Raw genomic sequence first — 21023 nt, 5'->3', positions numbered from 1 at the left:
TGGGTGTTCTTGCGTTATCCAGCTAGCGCATTTGGAGTAGCATGCACTAACTGGATAGTGCAGGGTTAACGGCGCACTTAGTACACCCTAAATAGAAGGTGATAAGTGCTTCCATGTTATTTGTAGGTCTTGCAAGCCAGTGGGAACAGTAGTGCGCGCCAGACCTACAAAAAATTGTTTTTAAGTGCTATGTTAAATCTGGACTTAGCATGTAGGAAAATCCTGTGTTAAAATGTGCTAAGTCCAGATTTTGCCACGCTTTAGTAAAAGGGCCCCTTAGTTGATATTCGGTGCTTATTCACTAAATTTTGCCTTCCTATATTCCACGCAAAGGGCGGTCTTAAATCTGACTCATAATACAGTTTAACCAGATATTTAACTACAACTTTAGACTATTAGCTGTGGATAAAATATCCAGATAGATATGACTGGTTAAAATTAACCAGTTCACTTTAACACAATCGGTGACTTTTTGATAATCTACCTCGTTCTACTACTTTCAACTAGTATAAATTCATAATGTTAGTTACACTTGCAGGTTCCATGAAGGTTATCTGCTCATCCTAGGAGCCACCATACCTACTGAGAGCATCGTTGTACCATGTTAGACCTGGAAATAAAAAGGCAATGGATGACATTTCGTTCAGAAGTGACACTGTGCTGTCTGATATTCACTTACACATGCCAAACAAAAGCCATCTCATGGTGCGACTGAATGCAGTTGGACAGCCAGGTAATGTTGAAAGTTTGCAGTATAACATTTTACATTCTCTACTATCAGGTTGGTATATAAAGAGACCTGATTTCATGTTTCACTTTCCAGAGTTTCACCAAACGAAAACAGGTGGATTTGGCTTTTTTTTATTTAAGACTGAACAACAAATCTGTAACAGCACACGTTATAGTCCAGTTGCAAAAAAGTTGTCATGCATAATTTAAAGAACACTTCCACATACCATACCCAACCACTTCTTTCCATATTGAAAGATAAATGACACCAAAACGAGGAAAAATTGTAGCAGTAATAGTTTTCACTTGCAACACATAACAAACATAGGCCACATTTAAAATTAAATACACACAGCATAAAGCTGTTCTACTCATGTATAGTTTTTGTTCAATGATATTAGTGGGCTTCAGGTTGTGTCTTGTCTGAGAGATATAATGCAGAGTTCAATGATTTAGTAGGAGGTACCCAGACTTGTAGATCTCTTTCTTTGTGAAAAAGTGCATCCTTTAAAGCATTTCTTCCTCACCTCTTAGAAACATAGAAAATGATGACAGAAAAAGGCCATATGGCCCATACAGTCTATCCATCCATCCATATCATCCACTATTTTTCTTCTGAGAGATCCCACATGCCTGTCCCACACTTTATTGAATTCAGAACAGCCCTTGACGCCTATACCTCCACCACCGTTTCTGTAAAGAAGTATTTCCTTAGATTACTTCTGAGTTTATCCCCTTTTAACTCCATTTTATGCCATCTCGCTGCAGAGCTTCCTTTCAGTTGAAAGAGATCTACCTCCTGTTCATTTATGCCTCAGAGAGATTTAAATGTCTCTCATATGACCTCTCTCTTGTCTTTCTTCCATAGTACAGTGAAACCTCGGTTTTCGTTGATGTCTGTTTCGGATTTCGTTGATTTTTTTCGACTAGAAATTTGTCTCGGTTTTCGTTGGTTGCCTCAGATTTCGTCGAAAAAGAAGGACGTCCATCTCCCAATTTGTATCGGAAGATGGACGTCCTCCCGATTTTGGGCGTCCTTGTTAATTGCCTCGGATTTCGCCGATTGTTTTCGGACGGATTATCGACGAAAACTGAGGTTTCACTGTACATATATTGAGGTCTAGGAGTCTCTCTATATATGATGTCCTCTGACCATTTTAGCAGCCGCCCTCTGGACCAAGTCCATCCTGTTTTTATGTTTTCGAAGGTGCTGGGGTCAATATTCAGTCGGCAGCGGTGAGCAATATTCTAGCTGCTGGCAGCATTATTCCCAGATGTTCAATGCCAAGCCGTGTACGGTACCAGCATTGACTATCCAGTTTTATATGGTCAGCTATCTCTTCTGTTTAAGTGTGATATTCAGCGCTTAACTGCATAAGTGACATCGCATAAAGATGGAACTGACTTCTGTGCGGTCCAATTTGTGACTCTGCCCACAAATAGCTGGCTTTTAAGTTTAGTGGTCTGTGATAGAGAATGACACTAGGACGTGACGGGGACAGACTTTGTCCCCGTGTCATTCTGTAGTCTGTGATGATATTCAGCGGCACTAACTGGTCAAAGCTATCCATTGATATTCAGTGGCACTTAAAGAAGCGATTTAACCAGCCAGGAGCCATATTTGGCCAGTTAAATCGCTTTGAATATTGACCCCCCCCCCCCCCCCCCCACACACACACACACACTGTTTCCAGCTCCAACAGTGGCAGTTTTTCTGTGGGTGGGGAATATTTTTGCTTGCATCTAGCACCTGTACCTATGTCTGGCCAGTGAGCAATGGGCTACCTGGACTGAAGAAGCTGCGAGCAGTGTATCACTAGTGCTACATAGCATCTATTTAAAGACTGTTTTGCAAATTATAGCAGCTGCATTGAAGTTCAGGTTTTGGCACGAAAAGCCCAATGTTTCAAGGGTGTTTTGTTTCAAGCACATGCGGGGGACCCTGTGTATGAACCAGAATACATGAGCTGAATTAGAAACATAGGATTGGAGGCCTCCAATTGTCTTTTCACCAAGCTGGAAGAGCTCTTGTGATTTTAAATTTAATTGCCATCCAAAACCATTTTAAATCTTCAGCATCCCAATGCAGGCTGACAATCAATATAAAAAATACTTCATGCTGTTGAATTTGTTTGAGTGGCCCAGGTGGCCAAAACATTTGCCCTTGTAGGTAGAATCAGAAAGCAATACATATTATAAGAAAAAGCTGATGCTATATCAGACCAAACCCTGAAGCAGGTTCTCGAATTATGGACCATGTCGGTCATAAAGAATTATAAAAAGATTCTAAGGTATTTAAAGGTTATGGGTGGACCAATGACGATTACGGTGAATCACTGGGCTGTGTCTCGTGAAAAAAGTTGCTGCTGAGGTCAGTAGTTATACCCACTAAACAGTATTGTTGATGCTGGGTTGATTAATGTTGTCAGCCCCCACGGTGAAGTTACAAGCCTTGCAATGTGATTAAATAATGGCAAGTATAACCCCTCCTCACACACAACCCAAGTAGTTATGCTGAAAGGCCAGTTTAAATAGCACCACAGTGGTGATTGTGATGGTAATGGGGAACATTTGTAGACTCAGGTGAAATGCAGTGCATTGCTTGTAGCTCTGTTCAAACATGTTATATTAAAGGTTTGAGTCCAAACATGGACATTTCTCAGTTAACAGTTTATACAACACATTCTTAATGTCAAAAAGTAATTAATTTTGAAACAAGCTCTAGGGACCACTTTGGGCTAGATTCAGTAAATAGCGCTCAGTGCTGTTCTGTAATAGGAATTCAAAGATAAGCGCCCATTATTTAAAAAAAAAAAGCATTGAGTTTCAAGTTTCTATTAGGTTTGATATACTGCTTTCAAAGCAGTTTACAATACAAATCATCAAATCCAAAATTATTAGTAAAATTGAAAGAAATGCGGGAAGACTCATAGCAAACAAGCACAAACAGAGAGAGGAGAGGACACTATCATGTAGCTACAGCTGTACCAGCAGGCCGATTTCAGCGCCCAAATTTGGGTGCCAGGACTTGTGCCTGCTGAAACTAGGTATAATTCCCGGCGCCCAATTTGGGTGCACATCCCCAGTATTCTGTAACACTGCTCGCTAATTTTAGGAACACCCCTGACCTGCCCAAGCTCCTCCCATGGCCATGCCCCCTTTTGGGTTGTGTATTTTGGGGCCCTTTTACTAAGCTGTGGTAGGGCTAATGCGTGGGTAGCGTGCTCCAAGTTGACAGTACTGCTGGGATAGCGCAGGCACCCAGCAGTAATTCTGAAGTTGGCGCATGCTGTTTCCAACGGTAGAAAATAATTTTTCTATAAATTTTCTATTTTCTGCTGCAGGGGTGTTCCCAGCGGTAATCGGCTGCACTGCCACATTGCCACGCGCCGCCTGACTACCGCACAGGTAGCGCGTGAGCCCTTATCACCAAGTAAATAGGTGGCGGTAAGGACTCAAGCATTAAATAGCTATGTTTTACTTTTATGTTTCAACGTTTTTATTGATGATGATTCAGCAAAATTAAACAGTCAATATGCCCATTCAATTTAGTCTTACTAACATCACAAACCGAGTGAACAACATAAGAGCATAATCAATTAATCACCACAATTTTCTTATTTTCCCCCCTATCCTATCTACTCTCTTACTGCCCCCCCAACCCTCTGATTTTAAATAAAGACAATCTCTAGTAGTGCTTCACATTGGTGTAATTGCTACCACATTAAAGTTATTAAATAGAATACAGTATATCTTTGCCCCAATCTAAGCCCCCAATCCCTCCCCCTTACCCCCTACTCTTCCACTAATCCCCCTCCCCTGTTCAAGCCACTAGCGTACACAGTGTGTGTCTACAATTGTCATTTTTGTTTTTACAAAGTATTGAGAATAAGACCATGCCACGGCCATTTACTGCCCCATTTTAAAAAGCCCTATTTACTTGCTGCAGTAAAACATGGCCCAGCAAGCACCAATTTCACTCGCCCACACTAGCACAGGCCACTTTTTACTGCAGCTTAGTAAAAGGGCCCCTGTGGGATTTGGACACTCATTGTTATAGAATAGTGTGTAGCATGATGTACACACAAATTCAAATTGGTGCCAATTAACACCCAATTATTGGCACTATTTGGCTCGTTAGACAGTTTAGTTGGGCACACATCTTGGATCAGCGCCCAATTTTGGGCACCGTATGTAGAATCTGGGGGGTTTATGCGTTTGATGGTATTTTGACCACTGAATACCTAAATGTCTTCCTATATAATAATTCTCACTTCCAACGTTCTGTGCTTGGGACCGTGGCTCCTTGGCTGGAGGTGGTCTGTGAGGCAGACACGCACTGACGTCAAAACAGCTGATTGCAAGGCAAGGGGAGGAGTGGGAAACACGCGCAGCGTGTTTCCCTACTCCTCCTACTGCCTCGGAATCAGCTGTCACCCCCCCCCCCCCCGCGCTATGGCCCCCTCGAAACCCACCCCCTCCCGCGAACCTGTCGATCCCCCCCCCCCCCCGCCGGAACGCCGAAAACTGCCGCCGCCGTTGTTATACTACCTTCCCTTCCCGTAGGTTGTTGAATCATCTTAGAAAGTTTAACTCCGTGCGCAGACGCACGGAGTTAAACTTTCTAAGATGATTCAACAACCTACGGGAAGGGAAGGTAGTATAACAACGGCGGCGGCAGTTTTCGGCGTTCCGGCGGGGGGGATCGACAGGTTCGCGGGAGGGGGTGGAAGAAAAAAAAAACGCATGTTGGGGGGAGAGAAGAGGGTGGCCAACCACAGCATGGATGCGAGCGGGGGGGGGGGGGGAAGAGGCCGGCCCAGGCTGGCACATGGGAGAGAGAGGAGCATGGATGCGAGGGGGGGGGTCATGGAAGGGAGAGAGGGGACTTGCTGGAAAAGGATGAATGGAGGCGGCAGGGGACAGAGGAGCATGGATGGCCATGGATTGGGAGGGCAGGCCTCAGGGAGAGAGGGGAAATGCTGGATAGGGAAAAATGGAGGGGCCAGGTGACAGATGAGCATGGATGGGCATGGATTGGAAGGGCAGGACTCAGGGAGAGGGGAATTGCTGGATAGGGATGAATGGAGGGGACAGATGGGCATGGATGGATATGGATTGCAGGGCAGGCCTCAGGCAGAGAGGGGAAATGCTGGATAGGGAAAAATGGAGGGGCCAGGTGACAGATGAGAATGGATGGGCATGGATTGGAAGGGCAGGACTCAGGGAGAGGGGAATTGCTGGATAGGGATGAATGGAGGGGACAGATGGGCATGGATGGATATGGATTGCAGGGCAGGCCTCAGGCAGAGAGGGGAAATGCTGGATAGGGAAAAATGGAGGGGCCAGGTGACAGAGGAGCATGGATGGGCATGGATTGGAAGGGCAGGACTCAGGGAGAGGGGAATTGCTGGATAGGGATGAATGGAGGGGACAGATGGGCATGGATGGATATGGATTGCAGGGCAGGCCTCAGGCAGAGAGGGGAAATGCTGGATAGGGAAAAATGGAGGGGCCAGGTGACAGAGGAGCATGGATGGGCATGGATTGGAAGGGCAGGACTCAGAGAGAGGGGAATTGCTGGATAGGGATGAATGGAGGGGACAGATGGGCATGGATGGATATGGATTGCAGGACAGGCCTCAGGCAGAGAGGGGAATTGCTGGATAGGGATGAATGGAGGGGCCAGGTGACAGAGGAGCATGGATTGGACTCACACTTTCACTCTGACTCTCAAACAGTCACTCTCACATACACTCTCCCAAACATACACACTCCGAGGAAAACCTTGCTAGCGCCCGTTTCATTTGTGTCAGAAACGGGCCTTTTTTACTAGTTGATTTTATAATTTCTTGTTGCATTTTTCTAGTATACCTATAGTATTGTAAGATTCTGGGGAGGGATTGGAAATTACAAATGTTCAATTGCCTGATATAAGATCCACTAATACTGACACTTCTTTAAGTTTACATTGGAAAATATGCCTGGAGAATAGTGATTCCCAAACCTGTCGTAGAGGACCTCCAGCCGACCAGGTTGCAAGATATCCACAGTGAATACACATGAGATGAATTTGCATGCAATTCACTATGGATATCCTGAAAATTCAACTGGCTGGGGGTCCCTCAGGATTGCTATGAAGGCTTCTTTTGGTACTCTCTGTTTCCTTAGTTTTCCATGGTTGGTATGGTTTTTGCAGCTGGCCTGCCTCCATACTTGATTGCATATTTTGTTTAGCACTGATGGGTTAAGCTTCAGCTTGGACTCGATTTTGTGTCATAGTTCTAGATCCTTTGGGATGAGAATCTAACCGATGATATACTTTCATGTTTCTTTTATATTGTGTCCAGAATCCACATTTTTTGTTATAAGTAACCATGTTGCCAAGCATGTTCACTTAACAGCATTATCAAACATTTATACAGCGCTGCAGTCCTCAAGAATCACAAATGGGTTGGATTTTTAGGATATCCATAATGAATACACACAAAGATATGCATAGAGGGATTAATATTGGAACAGGGCTCCTAGGTTAAGTGAGCTGGAAGATGGCTGTTTTGGTGCTATTTATAAATACACAAAGGCGCCTATATGCTCTTTGAGCAGGGACTGTCTTTCTTCTATGTTTGTGCAGCGCTGCGTACACCTTGTAGCGCTATAGAAATGCTAAATAGTAGTAGTAGTAGTTTATAAAATTCTAGAGCAAATTCTGTAGCAACAATGCCTACATTCAAGGTGCAGACAGTACACATTTTCAAGAGCAGGTATAAATGTTAGTATATACTTTACATGCATATCTTATGCGTTGCATCTCAGTTCATGCTCCGCCTTTTCTCTACCCCTGTGCAAGCATACTGTAAAAATACTTGCTGGCTGCACCATGCATATTTTAGGTATTACCTAAGTTTATAAGAAGCTATTTACATGTGAAAATGGCTTTCGAAATTACCCCCACAACAGCTGCAGCATGCATGGAAATCTTTATCAAGGATATTATGAAAATCTAACCCATTGTAGGCCTCAGATTGGAAGTGAATACCACTGACAGACTAGTCACCAGTGGAAATAGTGTGCTACATTTCACATATAAAATTTGAGATAGAGTAAATGTGAACAACATTATATTTATTTATTTAATACCTTTATATCCCACATTTTCCCACTAATTGCAGGCTCAATGTGGCTTACAGAAAACTGTAGTAAGGCTACAGTGCATGAAGTACAATTATACAATAAGTAAGGTAGTAAATATAATTTAAAACAACAATATGCAAATAAGATAATAAGATTAATGTCCTTAAATCTTGTTAAAACTAGGAGTTAATCAAAATTGTGTTGAACTTGGAGAATAAGCTTTCTTGAACAGTACGGATTTCAGTAATATGAAACATAAGAGCAATATTACTACATTACTTTGTGAATTTGAGTTTTAGCATTGATGGACTTGTTTTCTTGTTTTTTTTTCTTTAGTTTTTGTGTCACATTTCCAGATCCTTTGGGATGAGGATCTAAGGGATGATAAACATTCTAAAAATGGATCTGAGAGAGAAGCTGCCAAAGAGCGAGACAAATACTGTGGAAACTGGAGACAGGAGGAAGGTGGTAACAGCTCTAGTGAGGTCGGAATACACTCATACACTTTCCGAGGACTTGAAGCTTTGTTGGATGATGATGGAGATCTAGAAGTTATCCGAAAACCTCTCCAAGAAAATGAAGAGCATTCAAGGGAGACAATCCACCCCATAATTTTGACCAAGGCTATGGAAGATCCTACTGAAGAACTAGAACGCCATTCTCAAGATATTATCAAAATTGGTAAGTTCTTGGAATGAGAATACATAAGTTATAAGAACATACGTTATATTGTATTACTAAGGGGCCCTTTTTACGAAAGTTTATTTCTCACAACGGACATTAGCGTATGCAGCATTTAGTGTGTGCTAATTCCTTTAGCCTGTGCTAAGCTTTAAGAAAAGGACCCCTAAGTTATTTTAAATGGATTTTCAGCAAATAGCTTTAAATATAATATTCTTTTCATTGGACATACAAAGTCTAAAATGTAGGTAATTATTTCCTTACATCACATGCACAGAGCTTGCTCTATCAAGTCTTCCTTCTATGTGACTGTTCTGCACTGGGATTCTAAAGCCTGGTGAAACAAGTAAGTCTGTTTAGTATGTTATTCACATCACTTCGCTATCCTTCTGACTGAAATCAAGACTTAATGTAATTTGAAAATGTGTGGGGGGTTTTTTTATCCTTACCTTTAAAGTTTAACAAGCCTTCCATCAGTCTCCCAGAGAGACTTACGCTATATTTTCTCAGCAAGGGTGTCCATCTAACCATTCCAAAATCAATTTTCAAAGCATTTTAAACATATAAACATGTATACCTGCCAAAACCAGGCTTTTGAAAATTACTCAGTGTAGCTGCAGGTAAAAAGGGCATACCCAGGGTTGGAAGTAGTTCAAGAGTTAAAAAGTAGGCACAGTGATTTGATTTTTAGTTCTCCACAGGTATTTTACACCTTGAATTCAATTTACAAAAGTGAAGGTGTAAACAGTTTTAAAAGTAGGCTTGAGTAGAGGAGTGTGGTAGCCGTGTTAGTCCACTCTTAAGGTTATCAATAGAAATCAAACAAAATAAAACATGGAAAAGAAAATAAGATGATACCTTTTTTATTAGACATAACTTAATACATTTCTTGATCTGACGAAGAAGGGCAACCTTCGAAAGCTAATCAAGAAAAGTAGGCTTGGAAATTGCCCCCTTCTGTCATGTATCTTCATGCAGTATTTAACTGCAAGTTCTCCTCTGCCCATTGCCATTAATAGTGACCTTCATTAAATTCTTCCTATGCATGGCACTGCATTAGTAAGAAGCTGGCTTCCTCGGGCAGTCATAAAATTAGAGCTCTTCATATTCATTCCATGCACCTCAGACTTTACTGACTGGAAAATGAATGAAGAGGCTCTCTATATCCTTCACTATGTACCATATCTCACCAACTGCACTTTCTGAAATAGTAACTGATGCACTGGTGCCTTCCTGCGCAAGTGCGGGTTCCAAAAGTTTTGTTTTCCCTCGGAGCAGGGAGGATGTGTCGTGTTCTCTGTGTGTATTTTCTCTCTCGTTCGCAGTGCCTTCTTGTACTGGTATTTTTGTCCTTTTTTGAGTATCTTTCATTTTTTGTCTTTATTTTATTTCCCTTTAGTTTTTTTCAGCTGTTAAGGTTTCTTTTCTTTTTCGCAAGTTGCTAGACCCATTTAGGCCAGAGCACCGACCTCAGTTTCAATGCTGCCCCTTTTTACTGTTCACAATTGAGGAGTTTAATTTGGCCACGACTCTTTTCTCGATGTCCCAGAAGACACCCAAGTGGCTTCAAAAGCACCCAATTTTGGGTTATTTCCATGACAGACCCACACTTTTGATGCATTGGGTACCTTGGGCCTAACCATGAGCCTAACTCGTGTTCTGTGGTTTGAAAATGCAGTTGAGGACACGGAGAGCGCAGAGGGGTACAACAGGAGAGATTTTTTGGGTCCTTGAATACTGGTGCATCGACATTGCACCGGTAGCATCAACCTTGATGGCTGCCAAGATTTCAGTATCCACTGGGAGTGCACCTCTCTCAGCCATCGGGGGCTGAGAGTAGACTACATGACTGGTCAACATCAGACCCGACACAAGTCTTCAGGCAGTCAGGTCCCTGCTACCAGTTTGGCACCAATGCCTTCTCAGACTGCCTCTCTTCCAGCTCCTCCGCCTTTGTTAATGCCTACCTTTTGATCAGTGGTTCCAAGCCATGCTGAAGAAGTAGCTGGTGCAGATGCTACAGCTGCAAACTGCTCAGGCATTGAGGTTGCTTGTGGATCAGCCTCGCATTCTTTCTGAGGCTCCATCCGTGCCTATGCAGAGATCTTGGTGCCGGCAACTCGAAGGATCTCAACACTGACACATGGAGGGGCATTTTCGAACGGGGACGACCATCTCTAAGGACGGCGCCACGAAGGGGCGGGGCATCCCATATTATCGAAACAAGATGGGCGTCCATCTTTCGTTTTGATAATACGGTCGGGGACGCCCAAATCTCAACATTTAGGTCGACCATGTTGAGATTGCCAACCTTAGAGATGGGCGACCTCGGTTTTCGCCAATAATGGAAACCGAAGACGTCTATCTCAAAAACGACCAAATCCAAGGCATTTGGTTGTTGGAGGAGCCAACATTCGTAGTGCGCTGGTCCCCCTCACATGCCAAGACACCAACCGGGCACCCTAGGGGGCGCTGCAGTGGACTTCAGAAATTGCTCCCGGGTGCATAGCTCCCTTACCTTGTGTGCTGAGTCCCTCAACCCCCCCCCCCAAACCCACTCCCCACAACTGTACAACACTACCATAGCCCTTAGGGATGAAGGGGGGGGTACCTAGATGTGGGTACAGTGGGTTTGTGGTGGGTTTTGAAGGGCTCACATTTACCACCACAAGTGTAACAGGTAGGGGGGGTGGGCCTGGGTCTGCCTGCCTGAAGTACACTGCACCCACTAAAAACTGCTCCAGGGACCTGCATACTGCTGTGATGGAGCTGGGTATGACATTTGAGGCTGGCATAGAGGCTGGCATAGAGGCTGGCAAAAAATATTTTTAAATTTTTTTTTGGGGGGGGGGGGTGGGAGGGGGTTGATGACCACTGGGGGCGTAAGGGGAGGTCATCCCCAATTACCTTCGGTGGTCATCTGGTCAGTTTGGGCACCTTTTCGAGGCTTGGTCGTGAAAAAAAATGGACCAAGTAAAGTCGGCCAAATGCTTGTGAGGGACGCCCTTCTTTTTTTCCATTATTGGCCGAGGACGCCCATCTCTTAAGCACACCCCCGTCCCGTCTTTGGTACTCTGCTGACATGCCCCCGGGAACTTTGGTTGTCCCCGCGACGGAAAGCAGTTGAGGACGCCCAAAATCGGCTTTCGATTATGCCGATTTGGGCGTCCCTGAGAGAAGGACGCCCATCTCCCGATTTGTGTCAAAAGATGGGCGCCCTTCTCTTTCGAAAATGCCCCTGACAGAGTACCGCTCTTGACGTTGGGAGAGGAAGTTTCTCCTGAGTCTGAGGGTAGTGCTGTACCTTGCACTCTTTGGGGCATTGACATGGTTCCATTGGTTTGTTGGGTATTTGCAAGATTGACCCTAAGATGAGAGCGCAAAAACTATCTCTGCACCACAATCCCTGGTTTGCTCTGGCTAGGTGCTTTTATTATGGGTGGATTAAGATGATTGTATAATATTATTTGTGGTACCGGTCAAAAAAGCCCCGACAAAAAAACTCCCGACTTAATAGCCCCTGACATAACAGCCACTGTCAAAATGGCCTTCCTACAATATAGCCCTCGACAAATTAGTCCCCCGACAAAAGGGCCCAGGCTACCCAGAATATGGCACTGCATTTTTTTCCCTAATAATCTTACCTTGCCAAACAGGATACGGTTGGTAAGACTATGAAAATAATGACAATATTGTTTTTTTGTTTTTTTTTTATTAGCATGTTGATGGAAGAATAATTTCCTTAAACAGCAGAACAGATCATGAATACCAATTGGTAGCTATAGAATTTTGTTTATTTATATATGCTTTATACAATGCAATGCTGGTAGGAACTTTTATCAGTGAAGATTTCACTTGTAGTTTATCATCTTTTTTTTTGTGATGTGTTATTTTTTTCTAAGGGGCTAGATTGTCTAGAGTTATTTTGTGGGAGGGGCTATTTTGTTACAAGGCTGTTTCGTCAGGGCTATTAATCGGGCTGCCAGAATTTGTGTATATGTGTAAAATTAATTAGATGTCTTTTTGTTCTGAGAATTTGTTTATGTAAGTGAATATTTTAATAGTGATATTTTAATGCTTGTGATAAAGGCGAATCATCAGGTGAATGGAAGATGCCGTGTCTGCATGTTTTCTGGCTACTCTTGAAGAATGCAAGAGTCTGGAAGGCAAGCAAAAAGCCCCCAGTCTTCAAGGCTTCTGAATTTATACTGATGCGAAAATGTAACACCTCTTGCTCTCCTGTTATGATTTTTATTATTTCAACATATTAAATGCTAAGTTTGGTGTCTGCTTTTTTGCAAAAGTAGAGAGTGTGTCAGTTTTTCCTTAGCAAGCTATATTCTGTTTTAAAAGTAGCTTTGTTTTAACTGTGTATTATTTGCATTTCATTACACAGAGCATACCATGGCAACACCACTGGAAGATGTTGGTAAACAAGTAGGTATCTGTTTTCAAAGAATATGGAAAACCTTTTTGTTACATTTTGCTGTATTTAGCGTAGTTCTCACCTATGGGAATGACTTTGAAAATTGCTTTCCTAGAACTTAAAAACAGCTTTACCTGCAGAAATGAGCTCATTGAGAATTTCTGGCCCCACTCCCGCCTCCTCTTCCATGTATGGAAAAGTGTGCATATTATTCTACAACACACATTTTGTTTGCATTGGGGCTGATATCCTGACTTGGTGCAGCGTATTACTTTTGCTAGAACTGATTTTTGGTGCACTGAAATTACAGTCAATGTACTAAAGATTTTTAGTGTATGAAAAAATGGGCTATGGAATTACTTCAAATGCAGTAAAGTGTGCAAAAATAATTTTGCTTGCAGTTTAGCACTGAAAGCTTATTCAGACCCTTGTTAAGTAAATTTAATTTACTTTGCGGAGCAGGTGGGGGAAGAGAGGTTGGTAGTTGGGAGGCGAGGATAGTGGAGGGCAGACTTATACAGTCTGTGCCAGAGCCGGTGATGGGAGGCGGGACTGGTGGTTGGTGTTGGATTATTTGTAGTAAATAATTAGCAGATTTTAGTACACACAGCTTCAGCTTTAGAAATGTTAATTTCTTTCTTCATCTCTCTCTCATTCACCCCTGAATAATTCACTGCTGAGTCACTTTAAAGTTGAAGTAACAAAACATCTGTTTACTCACAGTTTGCAGTTAGATTATAATCAGACAGGCTTATATTTACATATTACTATACATTTGTATTATCAGCTCCTTCCATATGCTTAGATGGTAATGGATGCTCACACCACCATAGATCCTCTCAGGTTAGGAGAGATCATGAGCTCCATGTGCTCCATGTGCTGCATGTGCTGCATCTAACCCCCACAGGAAGTTGCATAGCTGTGTGACCTCTCTAAGTAATTCACATCAGAGGTCACAAAGTAATCACAGAGAAATAATAGGTGACAGGCAATGCATGTAAAAATACAATACATTCCAACAAACCCCTTCTCATGCATAACTGTCATGCAATTATTTATTCATACAAAGTCCAAGCTTTATACGCAGATTCACAAAATGTTCTCTGGGTAACGGTTTGGTCATGATGTCAGCTGTCATCTCACTGGTGTGACAATAGTGTAGACTGATGACCCCTTCTTTCGCCAACTCTCGCACGTTGTGGTATTTCGTTGCGATGTGCTTGGTGCGTAACTGAACCTTGTCATTCTGTGACAGTCGGATGCAGCTCTGATTATCTTCCATTATCTGGATTGGTCTCTGTTCAGCTATTCCAAAATCCAGCATAAGTTTTTCAATCCACATCAGTTCTCTGCACGCTTCCGATACGGCCACGTATTCAGCTTCTGTAGAAGACAAACTCACAATACTTTGTTTATGACTGGCCCATGAAATTTGTACATTTCCATACATAAACACATATCCACTTGTGGATTTATAATTAGAATGATCCCCTGCCCAATCTGAATCACAGTAACATATTAGTTTTGGATTACTATTGGCTGAAATCTTTAATTTACAATCAATGGTACCCTTTAAATACCTTACCATCCTTTTAACTGCAGTCCAATCTGATTTGGTAGGTGAGCTGACCCTTCTGCTCAAAATTCCTACTGCATTTGCTATATCAGCCCTGTATGTGGTAGCTAGATATAAAAGCTTACCTATGGCTGATCTATATTGGATGTTATCTGGTAAAGGTTCTCTTACTGTTTCATCCTTCAGAAAATCAGTGATCATGGGAGTGCTTACAACTTGGGCATCTTGCATACCTAAACTTTCAATAAGCTCATTTATTTTCTGCTTCTGGCTTAGAAGATAAGAACCATCATTTTGTTTCTCAATTTCTATACCAAGATAGTATGACACATTACCAAGTTCTTTTATCTCAACATTGAGGTTTAAATATTTTACAATGTCCTTGTACTCTTGCTCACTTTTGCTTGCAATGAGCAGATCATCAACAAAAGCTAAAATGTATGCATATTGTCCATTTGTGCACCTAGTGTACAAACATTTATCTGCTTCACCTTGCTTAAATCCTAAATTTGTCAATATTTCATGCAATTTATCATTCCAACATTTTGCACTTTGCTTTAATCCATAAAGACCTTTGTTTAATTTACACACTAGCTGTCTTTGTTTTGTATTTATGAAACCTGTTGGCTGTTCCATGTACAAGTCTTCAGTTATATCTCCATGAAGGAACGCTGTTTTCACATCAACGTGGTTGACTTGCATGCCTTTTGAGACTGCAATGCTCAGAAGTGTTCTGATTGTCGTGTGTTTCACTACAGGTGCAAACACTTCATCAAAATCTTCTCCATATTTTTGAAGATATCCCTTTGCCACTAATCTGGCTTTATACCTTTCCACTTTTCCTTGTGCATTCCTTTTTAACTTGAATACCCATTTGCATCCTATAGCTTTCTTGCCAGGAGGTAATTTTGTAAGAATCCAAGTATTATTTTTATCCAATGCATCAATTTCTTCTTGTGCAGCTTTACGCCAGTCAGCAGCTTCTTCTGCTGGCATTTTCTCAATCTCATCCCATGTTAAGGGCTCTTGAGCTTCTGCTGACTTTGTTAGGTAAGACAGTCTTGGGGGTGGAACACCTTTGTTTTCCCTGGATGAGCGTCTGACAACAGGTTGGTCTGACCTTTCCGCATCCTCTAAATCTGAGAGTTCTTCTCCAATTGATTCCCCTTCTCCAACTGTACTGTCTTCTTCAATGATCCTTTCTGTGTCTGCTTCCTCTGCCTGTTCCTCGTTAGATACAGATGAGTTGCTTTCAGACATCTGCCTTGGTATGGCATTTATATACACTGGCATGTCTATTATGGTTCTAGTTTCATATTCTGGATGATAAGGCTCATCTGGGATAATCCAGCCTTTATCAACCCTTTTGTTTTCATCAAAATATGTAACATGTCTTATGCCAACAATGCCAGTTTTCAGATTCAAAATTCTATATCCTTTGTGTCCTGGAGTATAGCCAACTAAAATGCCCCTTTCTGTTGTGGAATCCAGCTTATGCCTTCTTTGCTTTGGTACATGAGCATATGCTGTACTTCCAAATGTTCTTATGTGTGACAGGTTTGGCTTCCTACCATGCCATGTCTCATGTGGTGTGCGCTCAGCGCCTTTAGTTGGCATTCTGTTTTGTAGGTACACTGCTGTGAGAATGGCTTCCCCCCATAGTCTTTTAGGGAGATTGCTATCTGACAGCATACACCTGGTCATTTCCACAAGTGACCTAAATTTTCTCTCTGCAACAGAATTTTGCTCTGGTGTATAAGCTACTGTTGTGATATGCTGAATGCCTTCTTGTTCTAGAAATGTGCGCATGCTTTGTGAAGTGAACTCACCACCATTGTCGGTCTGAAGAACCTTTGGTTTTCTTTCAAATTTATTGCTCACCATGGCTACGTATTTCTTCAGCATGTCTGTGACTTGACTTTTTTCTTTCAGCAAATAGGCCACACAATATCTAGAGAAATCATCCAAGAATATTAGCACAAATCTGTTATTTCCCAATGATGGGATATTAAACGGTCCACATAAGTCACTGTGTATTAAGTCCAGTACTTTATTACTCCTATTTCCTGTGTATGCAGGAAATGAGGGTCTTACACCTTTTTGAGTAACACAGTCTATGCATTTCTCCATTTTACCAGCATCTGCACTTATCTGAATGCCGGTGGCCAGTTGCTTACTGTAAAGATCCTGGATCACCTTAGAATCACGATGTCCCAGGCGGCGGTGCCAGATTTCCAGACTACATTTTCCATCATTCTTCCTTACTTGCGCCAGATGTGAGGCTTCACCTGAAATACTCAGTTTATAAACATCATTATGCATAAAAGCTTCAGCATACACTTCATCATTTTTAGAGATTGTGCACTTACTGTTTTCAAAATGAATCGCAAATCCCTTCTTATCTAATGTAGATACACTAAGCATATTGCAAACTGCTTGGGGAATATACAAGACATCACTTACAGGAATTTCTTTAACTTCATTAGACACTTTGCATTTTAAGAATCCAATACCTTTTGCTTGGATCTTAGCAGTCCCTGCGTTTGCAGTTTTAAGAATACCTTCCTCTGGACACATTTCCTGAAAGAAATCCTTACAATTGGTTAAATGGCATGTGCTCCCTGAATCCAAAATCCAAGTACTTTCATTTGAATTATTATTTACCATAGTCAAAGATTTTTCTGCCATTAGAAAGCCCTTGTGTTTATCTTTGTCCTTCATACATTTCCTGGTTTGAAAATTCTTTAGTTCCATTGGCTTAGGTGAGCTAGAGGGAGTGTTTTGTGTTTCCTTACACCATTTAGATACATGTCCCTCCTTTCCACATGAGTAGCAAATCAGCTTGCCCTTGGGTGGAGTTTTCCCATAGCTCCGCCTTCCTCTGTTCTTTGCCAAGAAATTTGTTTCATTTCTCTCTGACTTGCTTTGAGAACACATCTCCTCAGAATCATTTATTATGCATTCCTGCCTTAGTTTTGATGTTGCCTGTTCAAAAGATTGCCCTTCAATGGCCTCATTTACAGACCTAAAAACATCAAACTTCTTTGATAGTGAGGTAAAAAGAAATGCTCTTTTCAATGCATCACACATGGGAATTCCTGAAAGTTCTAACTTTTGAAATGAAGACATAAGATGCATAATGTGATCATTACATTTACTTTTATCCCTTAATTTGGTTTCATTCAACTCTGCTAACCAAATTGGTTGCTGCTTTGCATATGTAGTTGCATACATAGTTCTCAGTTTATATAAAATGTCCTTTGGTGTATCTTTTCCCTCCACTAATATGGCTTGTTTCTCTGAGAGAGCTTCCAAAAGCATGCACTTCACATAATAGTTTGCATTGTCCCATTCAGCCATATTTTCAGCTGTTCTGTCTTGGTCTAAGCATATATTTAATCCTTTTGCTCGAAGGAGACATATGAATCTTAATTCCCAATGCTGATAATTAAACTCAGTTAATTTAGGCACCTTGAGAGAATAGAAAAATGGTGAATTTCTTCCCTCAGCCATTTTCTTAGCCTTCTGTCTGCTGTGTGGGGGGAGAGAGAGACAGACTGAATCTTTCCTTTAAAACTTAAGAGAAAAATGTGGCCTTTTTTTCTGCCTGGTAATATTTCTCTTCTTTTTCAATTCCTGGACCCTGGGCCCATAACCCTTTTGTTGGATTATTTGTAGTAAATAATTAGCAGATTTTAGTACACACAGCTTCAGCTTTAGAAATGTTAATTTCTTTCTTCATCTCTCTCTCATTCACCCCTGAATAATTCACTGCTGAGTCACTTTAAAGTTGAAGTAACAAAACATCTGTTTACTCACAGTTTGCAGTTAGATTATAATCAGACAGGCTTATATTTACATATTACTATACATTTGTATTATCAGCTCCTTCCATATGCTTAGATGGTAATGGATGCTCACACCACCATAGATCCTCTCAGGTTAGGAGAGATCATGAGCTCCATGTGCTCCATGTGCTGCATGTGCTGCATCTAACCCCCACAGGAAGTTGCATAGCTGTGTGACCTCTCTAAGTAATTCACATCAGAGGTCACAGAGTAATCACAGAGAAATAATAGGTGACAGGCAATGCATGTAAAAATACAATACATTCCAACAGTTGGGAGGCGGGAAATACTGCTGGGCAGACTTGTACGGTCTGTGCCCTGAAAAAGGCAGGTACAAATCAAGGTAAGGTATACACATATGAGTTTATCTTGTTGGGCAGACTGGATGGACCATGCAGGTCTATTTCTGCCATCATGTACTATGTTACTATGTTAATTCACTTCACTGGAAAATCAAAGATGTTCTAAGACAACTGTAGCTTGTTCAAGCCTTTTTCAATTAGTATATGGAAATCTCTGGGCCAGTGGCGTAGCCAGAGGGCCAATTTGCGGTGGGCCTGAGCCCAAGGAGGTTGAGCTGGAAGATTCATCTCTTCTTTACGCCGCCCACCACAACGCAAAAGAAAAGAAATACTTGAACCGGCAGTGATCCACCAGTCCTGCCAGCCGAAGACCTTCTCCTGGCAGAACTAGAACGTATACCTTGTGTTGCCACCAGCAGTGTCCTAGAGTCGTTCACACAGCCAGCCTCCACACATGCACGCAAGGGGTGGGGCGGTAGTAGCTCGGAAAAACTGCAGCTGACAGCTCAGGGTGTAAGGGCTTTTTCTGATGAGAGGAGGTCTTCGGCTGGCATGGCAGAACTTGTGGATCCCCACCACCTTTGCCAATGGAGCACTGATTTTGGGTGGGTCCTGGCCCATCCGTGGCTACGCTGCTGCTCAGGGCTGATATTAAGGTACAACCCAAACAGTTGCCCTGGGCCTCCATTCCACATGAGGCCCAAGCCTGCCTGAAGCTGATGATAGATCCTGCTGGAGGGTTTGGGCTCCCTTCCAAATTTCTTCCCTAGACCTTGGCATGTTTAACACAGACTGTGTGGAAGCTATGGAGAAAAATGAAATATTAAGTACAATGAGTGACAAATTGTGAGAAATTGGATTTGTATGTGTGCCATGTTAGCCCATAAAAAATAAATGTGTGAAAAGGAAGTTGACTGTTTTGTTGGCTAGGGATAGACTGAGACTGAACAGTATTTAAAGAAGCAAGCCTGGGGGTTTACAAAGAGCCTTTTTTGATAACTTAGTACACTGATAGCTTATATCTGTGAATATCTCATGACCAGAAACACATTTTTTATTCCCATTTGCTTCCTGACTTTCTTCATTACCAGTCACTGAGTGACTGATACATTGCAGGTAAGATGTTAGCGTGAGAGGCAAGAAATCAAGCAGTGGTTCAGTGGCAATAGTGTGCAATACCGGGCTTCTATCCTGAGCCTGGTTTCTTCTCTGGGTTGGCCAGGGCTGAGTACGCTAGAAAGGCAGCATTCACTGGCCCCAGGGAAATAGGAATTAATTAGTTATCACCCAATAGCAGTAATGGTGTCTTGACCCAGAAAGCATGCATATGAGACTTCCTAAAGGATTTGCTGTGGATCTTGGCTAAGGACCCATCACTGTAATTGATTTAGGCAGAAAAGGATGCTTTAAAATAAATGGGCAGAAAATCTAGATTATGAGCAAAGGCTCATGGCACCATAGCCTAGTGTAGGACATCTCTGAGTTGGAAACCAATAGGGTCATATCTCATTGTTTATTGTGAAAGAGACACAGTGTAGACCGATCTTGGACTGAACTTTTAATTTTCAGGCTATCAAGTTTTGAAATCATTTGCCTTCACATTTTAGTACCTCTTCTGACAGTCTCTGAAAACTTTTTTTTTATTCAAAATATTCTTTTGAATTTCTAGTAGATAAGATAACTAGTCTGCTGTTCATTAGTATGAAAGTTCCTGGTTAATTTGCCAGTTTATACTTAATATATGTCACCTAGATCCAAATTGGGAGTGAGCAACTGAGAAATGTTGAAAATAGAATAGAAGTGGCTAGATCAAATAAACATGAATTATTCTTCTCTCTTTCCCCACCCCCCTTTTTTTTCCAAACAATGGTTGAATGTTGCATTATGCTCTCTCTGACAGATCTGCACCATTTGCTTCCACACAGATATGGCGTGGGGCTTTTCTTCTCGCTGATTATCTCCTCTGGAAGCGTGACCTCTTCAGAAGCTGCACAGCACTGGAGCTCGGGGCAGGCACTGGACTTACCAGCATCATCATGGCAACGGTTGCTAAGACTATTTACTGCACAGGTGCTATGTAATCTAATTCTTCCTTAATGAGGTCTCCTTATAAAAAAAAAAAAGGAACCTGCACTAATTGGCATGCTAAAAGCCACAGGAAATTGCAAATTAAGCATCTGGGGGATTTATGCTTATATTTGTTTATTTATCCCAGTTTGTCAGGATTGGTTCTGTCCTTCCCAAGTGTGGTTTAAGGGATTGATAATCATCTTTTAGACATTAGTTTCTGCCACTATACCAAGTAGAAACGCTTTCCAGGATTCAAA

The 21023-nt window shown here is 42.0% G+C and overlaps 1 protein-coding gene across 5 annotated transcripts in view; it reads left to right on the top strand.

Moving 5' to 3' along the window:
* METTL22 (methyltransferase like 22) overlaps positions 1 to 21023 on the top strand; it is an 84591-nt gene that overhangs the window by 1779 nt on the left and 61789 nt on the right. For all 5 annotated transcript variants that reach the window (XM_030212858.1, XM_030212856.1, XM_030212857.1 and 2 more), the window contains exons 2-5: positions 539 to 733; positions 8200 to 8544; positions 12941 to 12981; positions 20622 to 20766. In XM_030212858.1, coding sequence (XP_030068718.1) covers positions 628 to 733; positions 8200 to 8544; positions 12941 to 12981; positions 20622 to 20766 — 637 coding nt within the window. In that variant the 5' untranslated portion in view covers positions 539 to 627. The remainder of the gene's footprint in view (positions 1 to 538; positions 734 to 8199; positions 8545 to 12940; positions 12982 to 20621; positions 20767 to 21023) is intronic.

The sequence above is a fragment of the Microcaecilia unicolor genome, chromosome 8, assembly GCF_901765095.1.
Source record: "Microcaecilia unicolor chromosome 8, aMicUni1.1, whole genome shotgun sequence".
NCBI lineage: Eukaryota > Metazoa > Chordata > Amphibia > Gymnophiona > Siphonopidae > Microcaecilia > Microcaecilia unicolor.
This window is presented reverse-complemented; position numbering and strand designations above follow the sequence as displayed.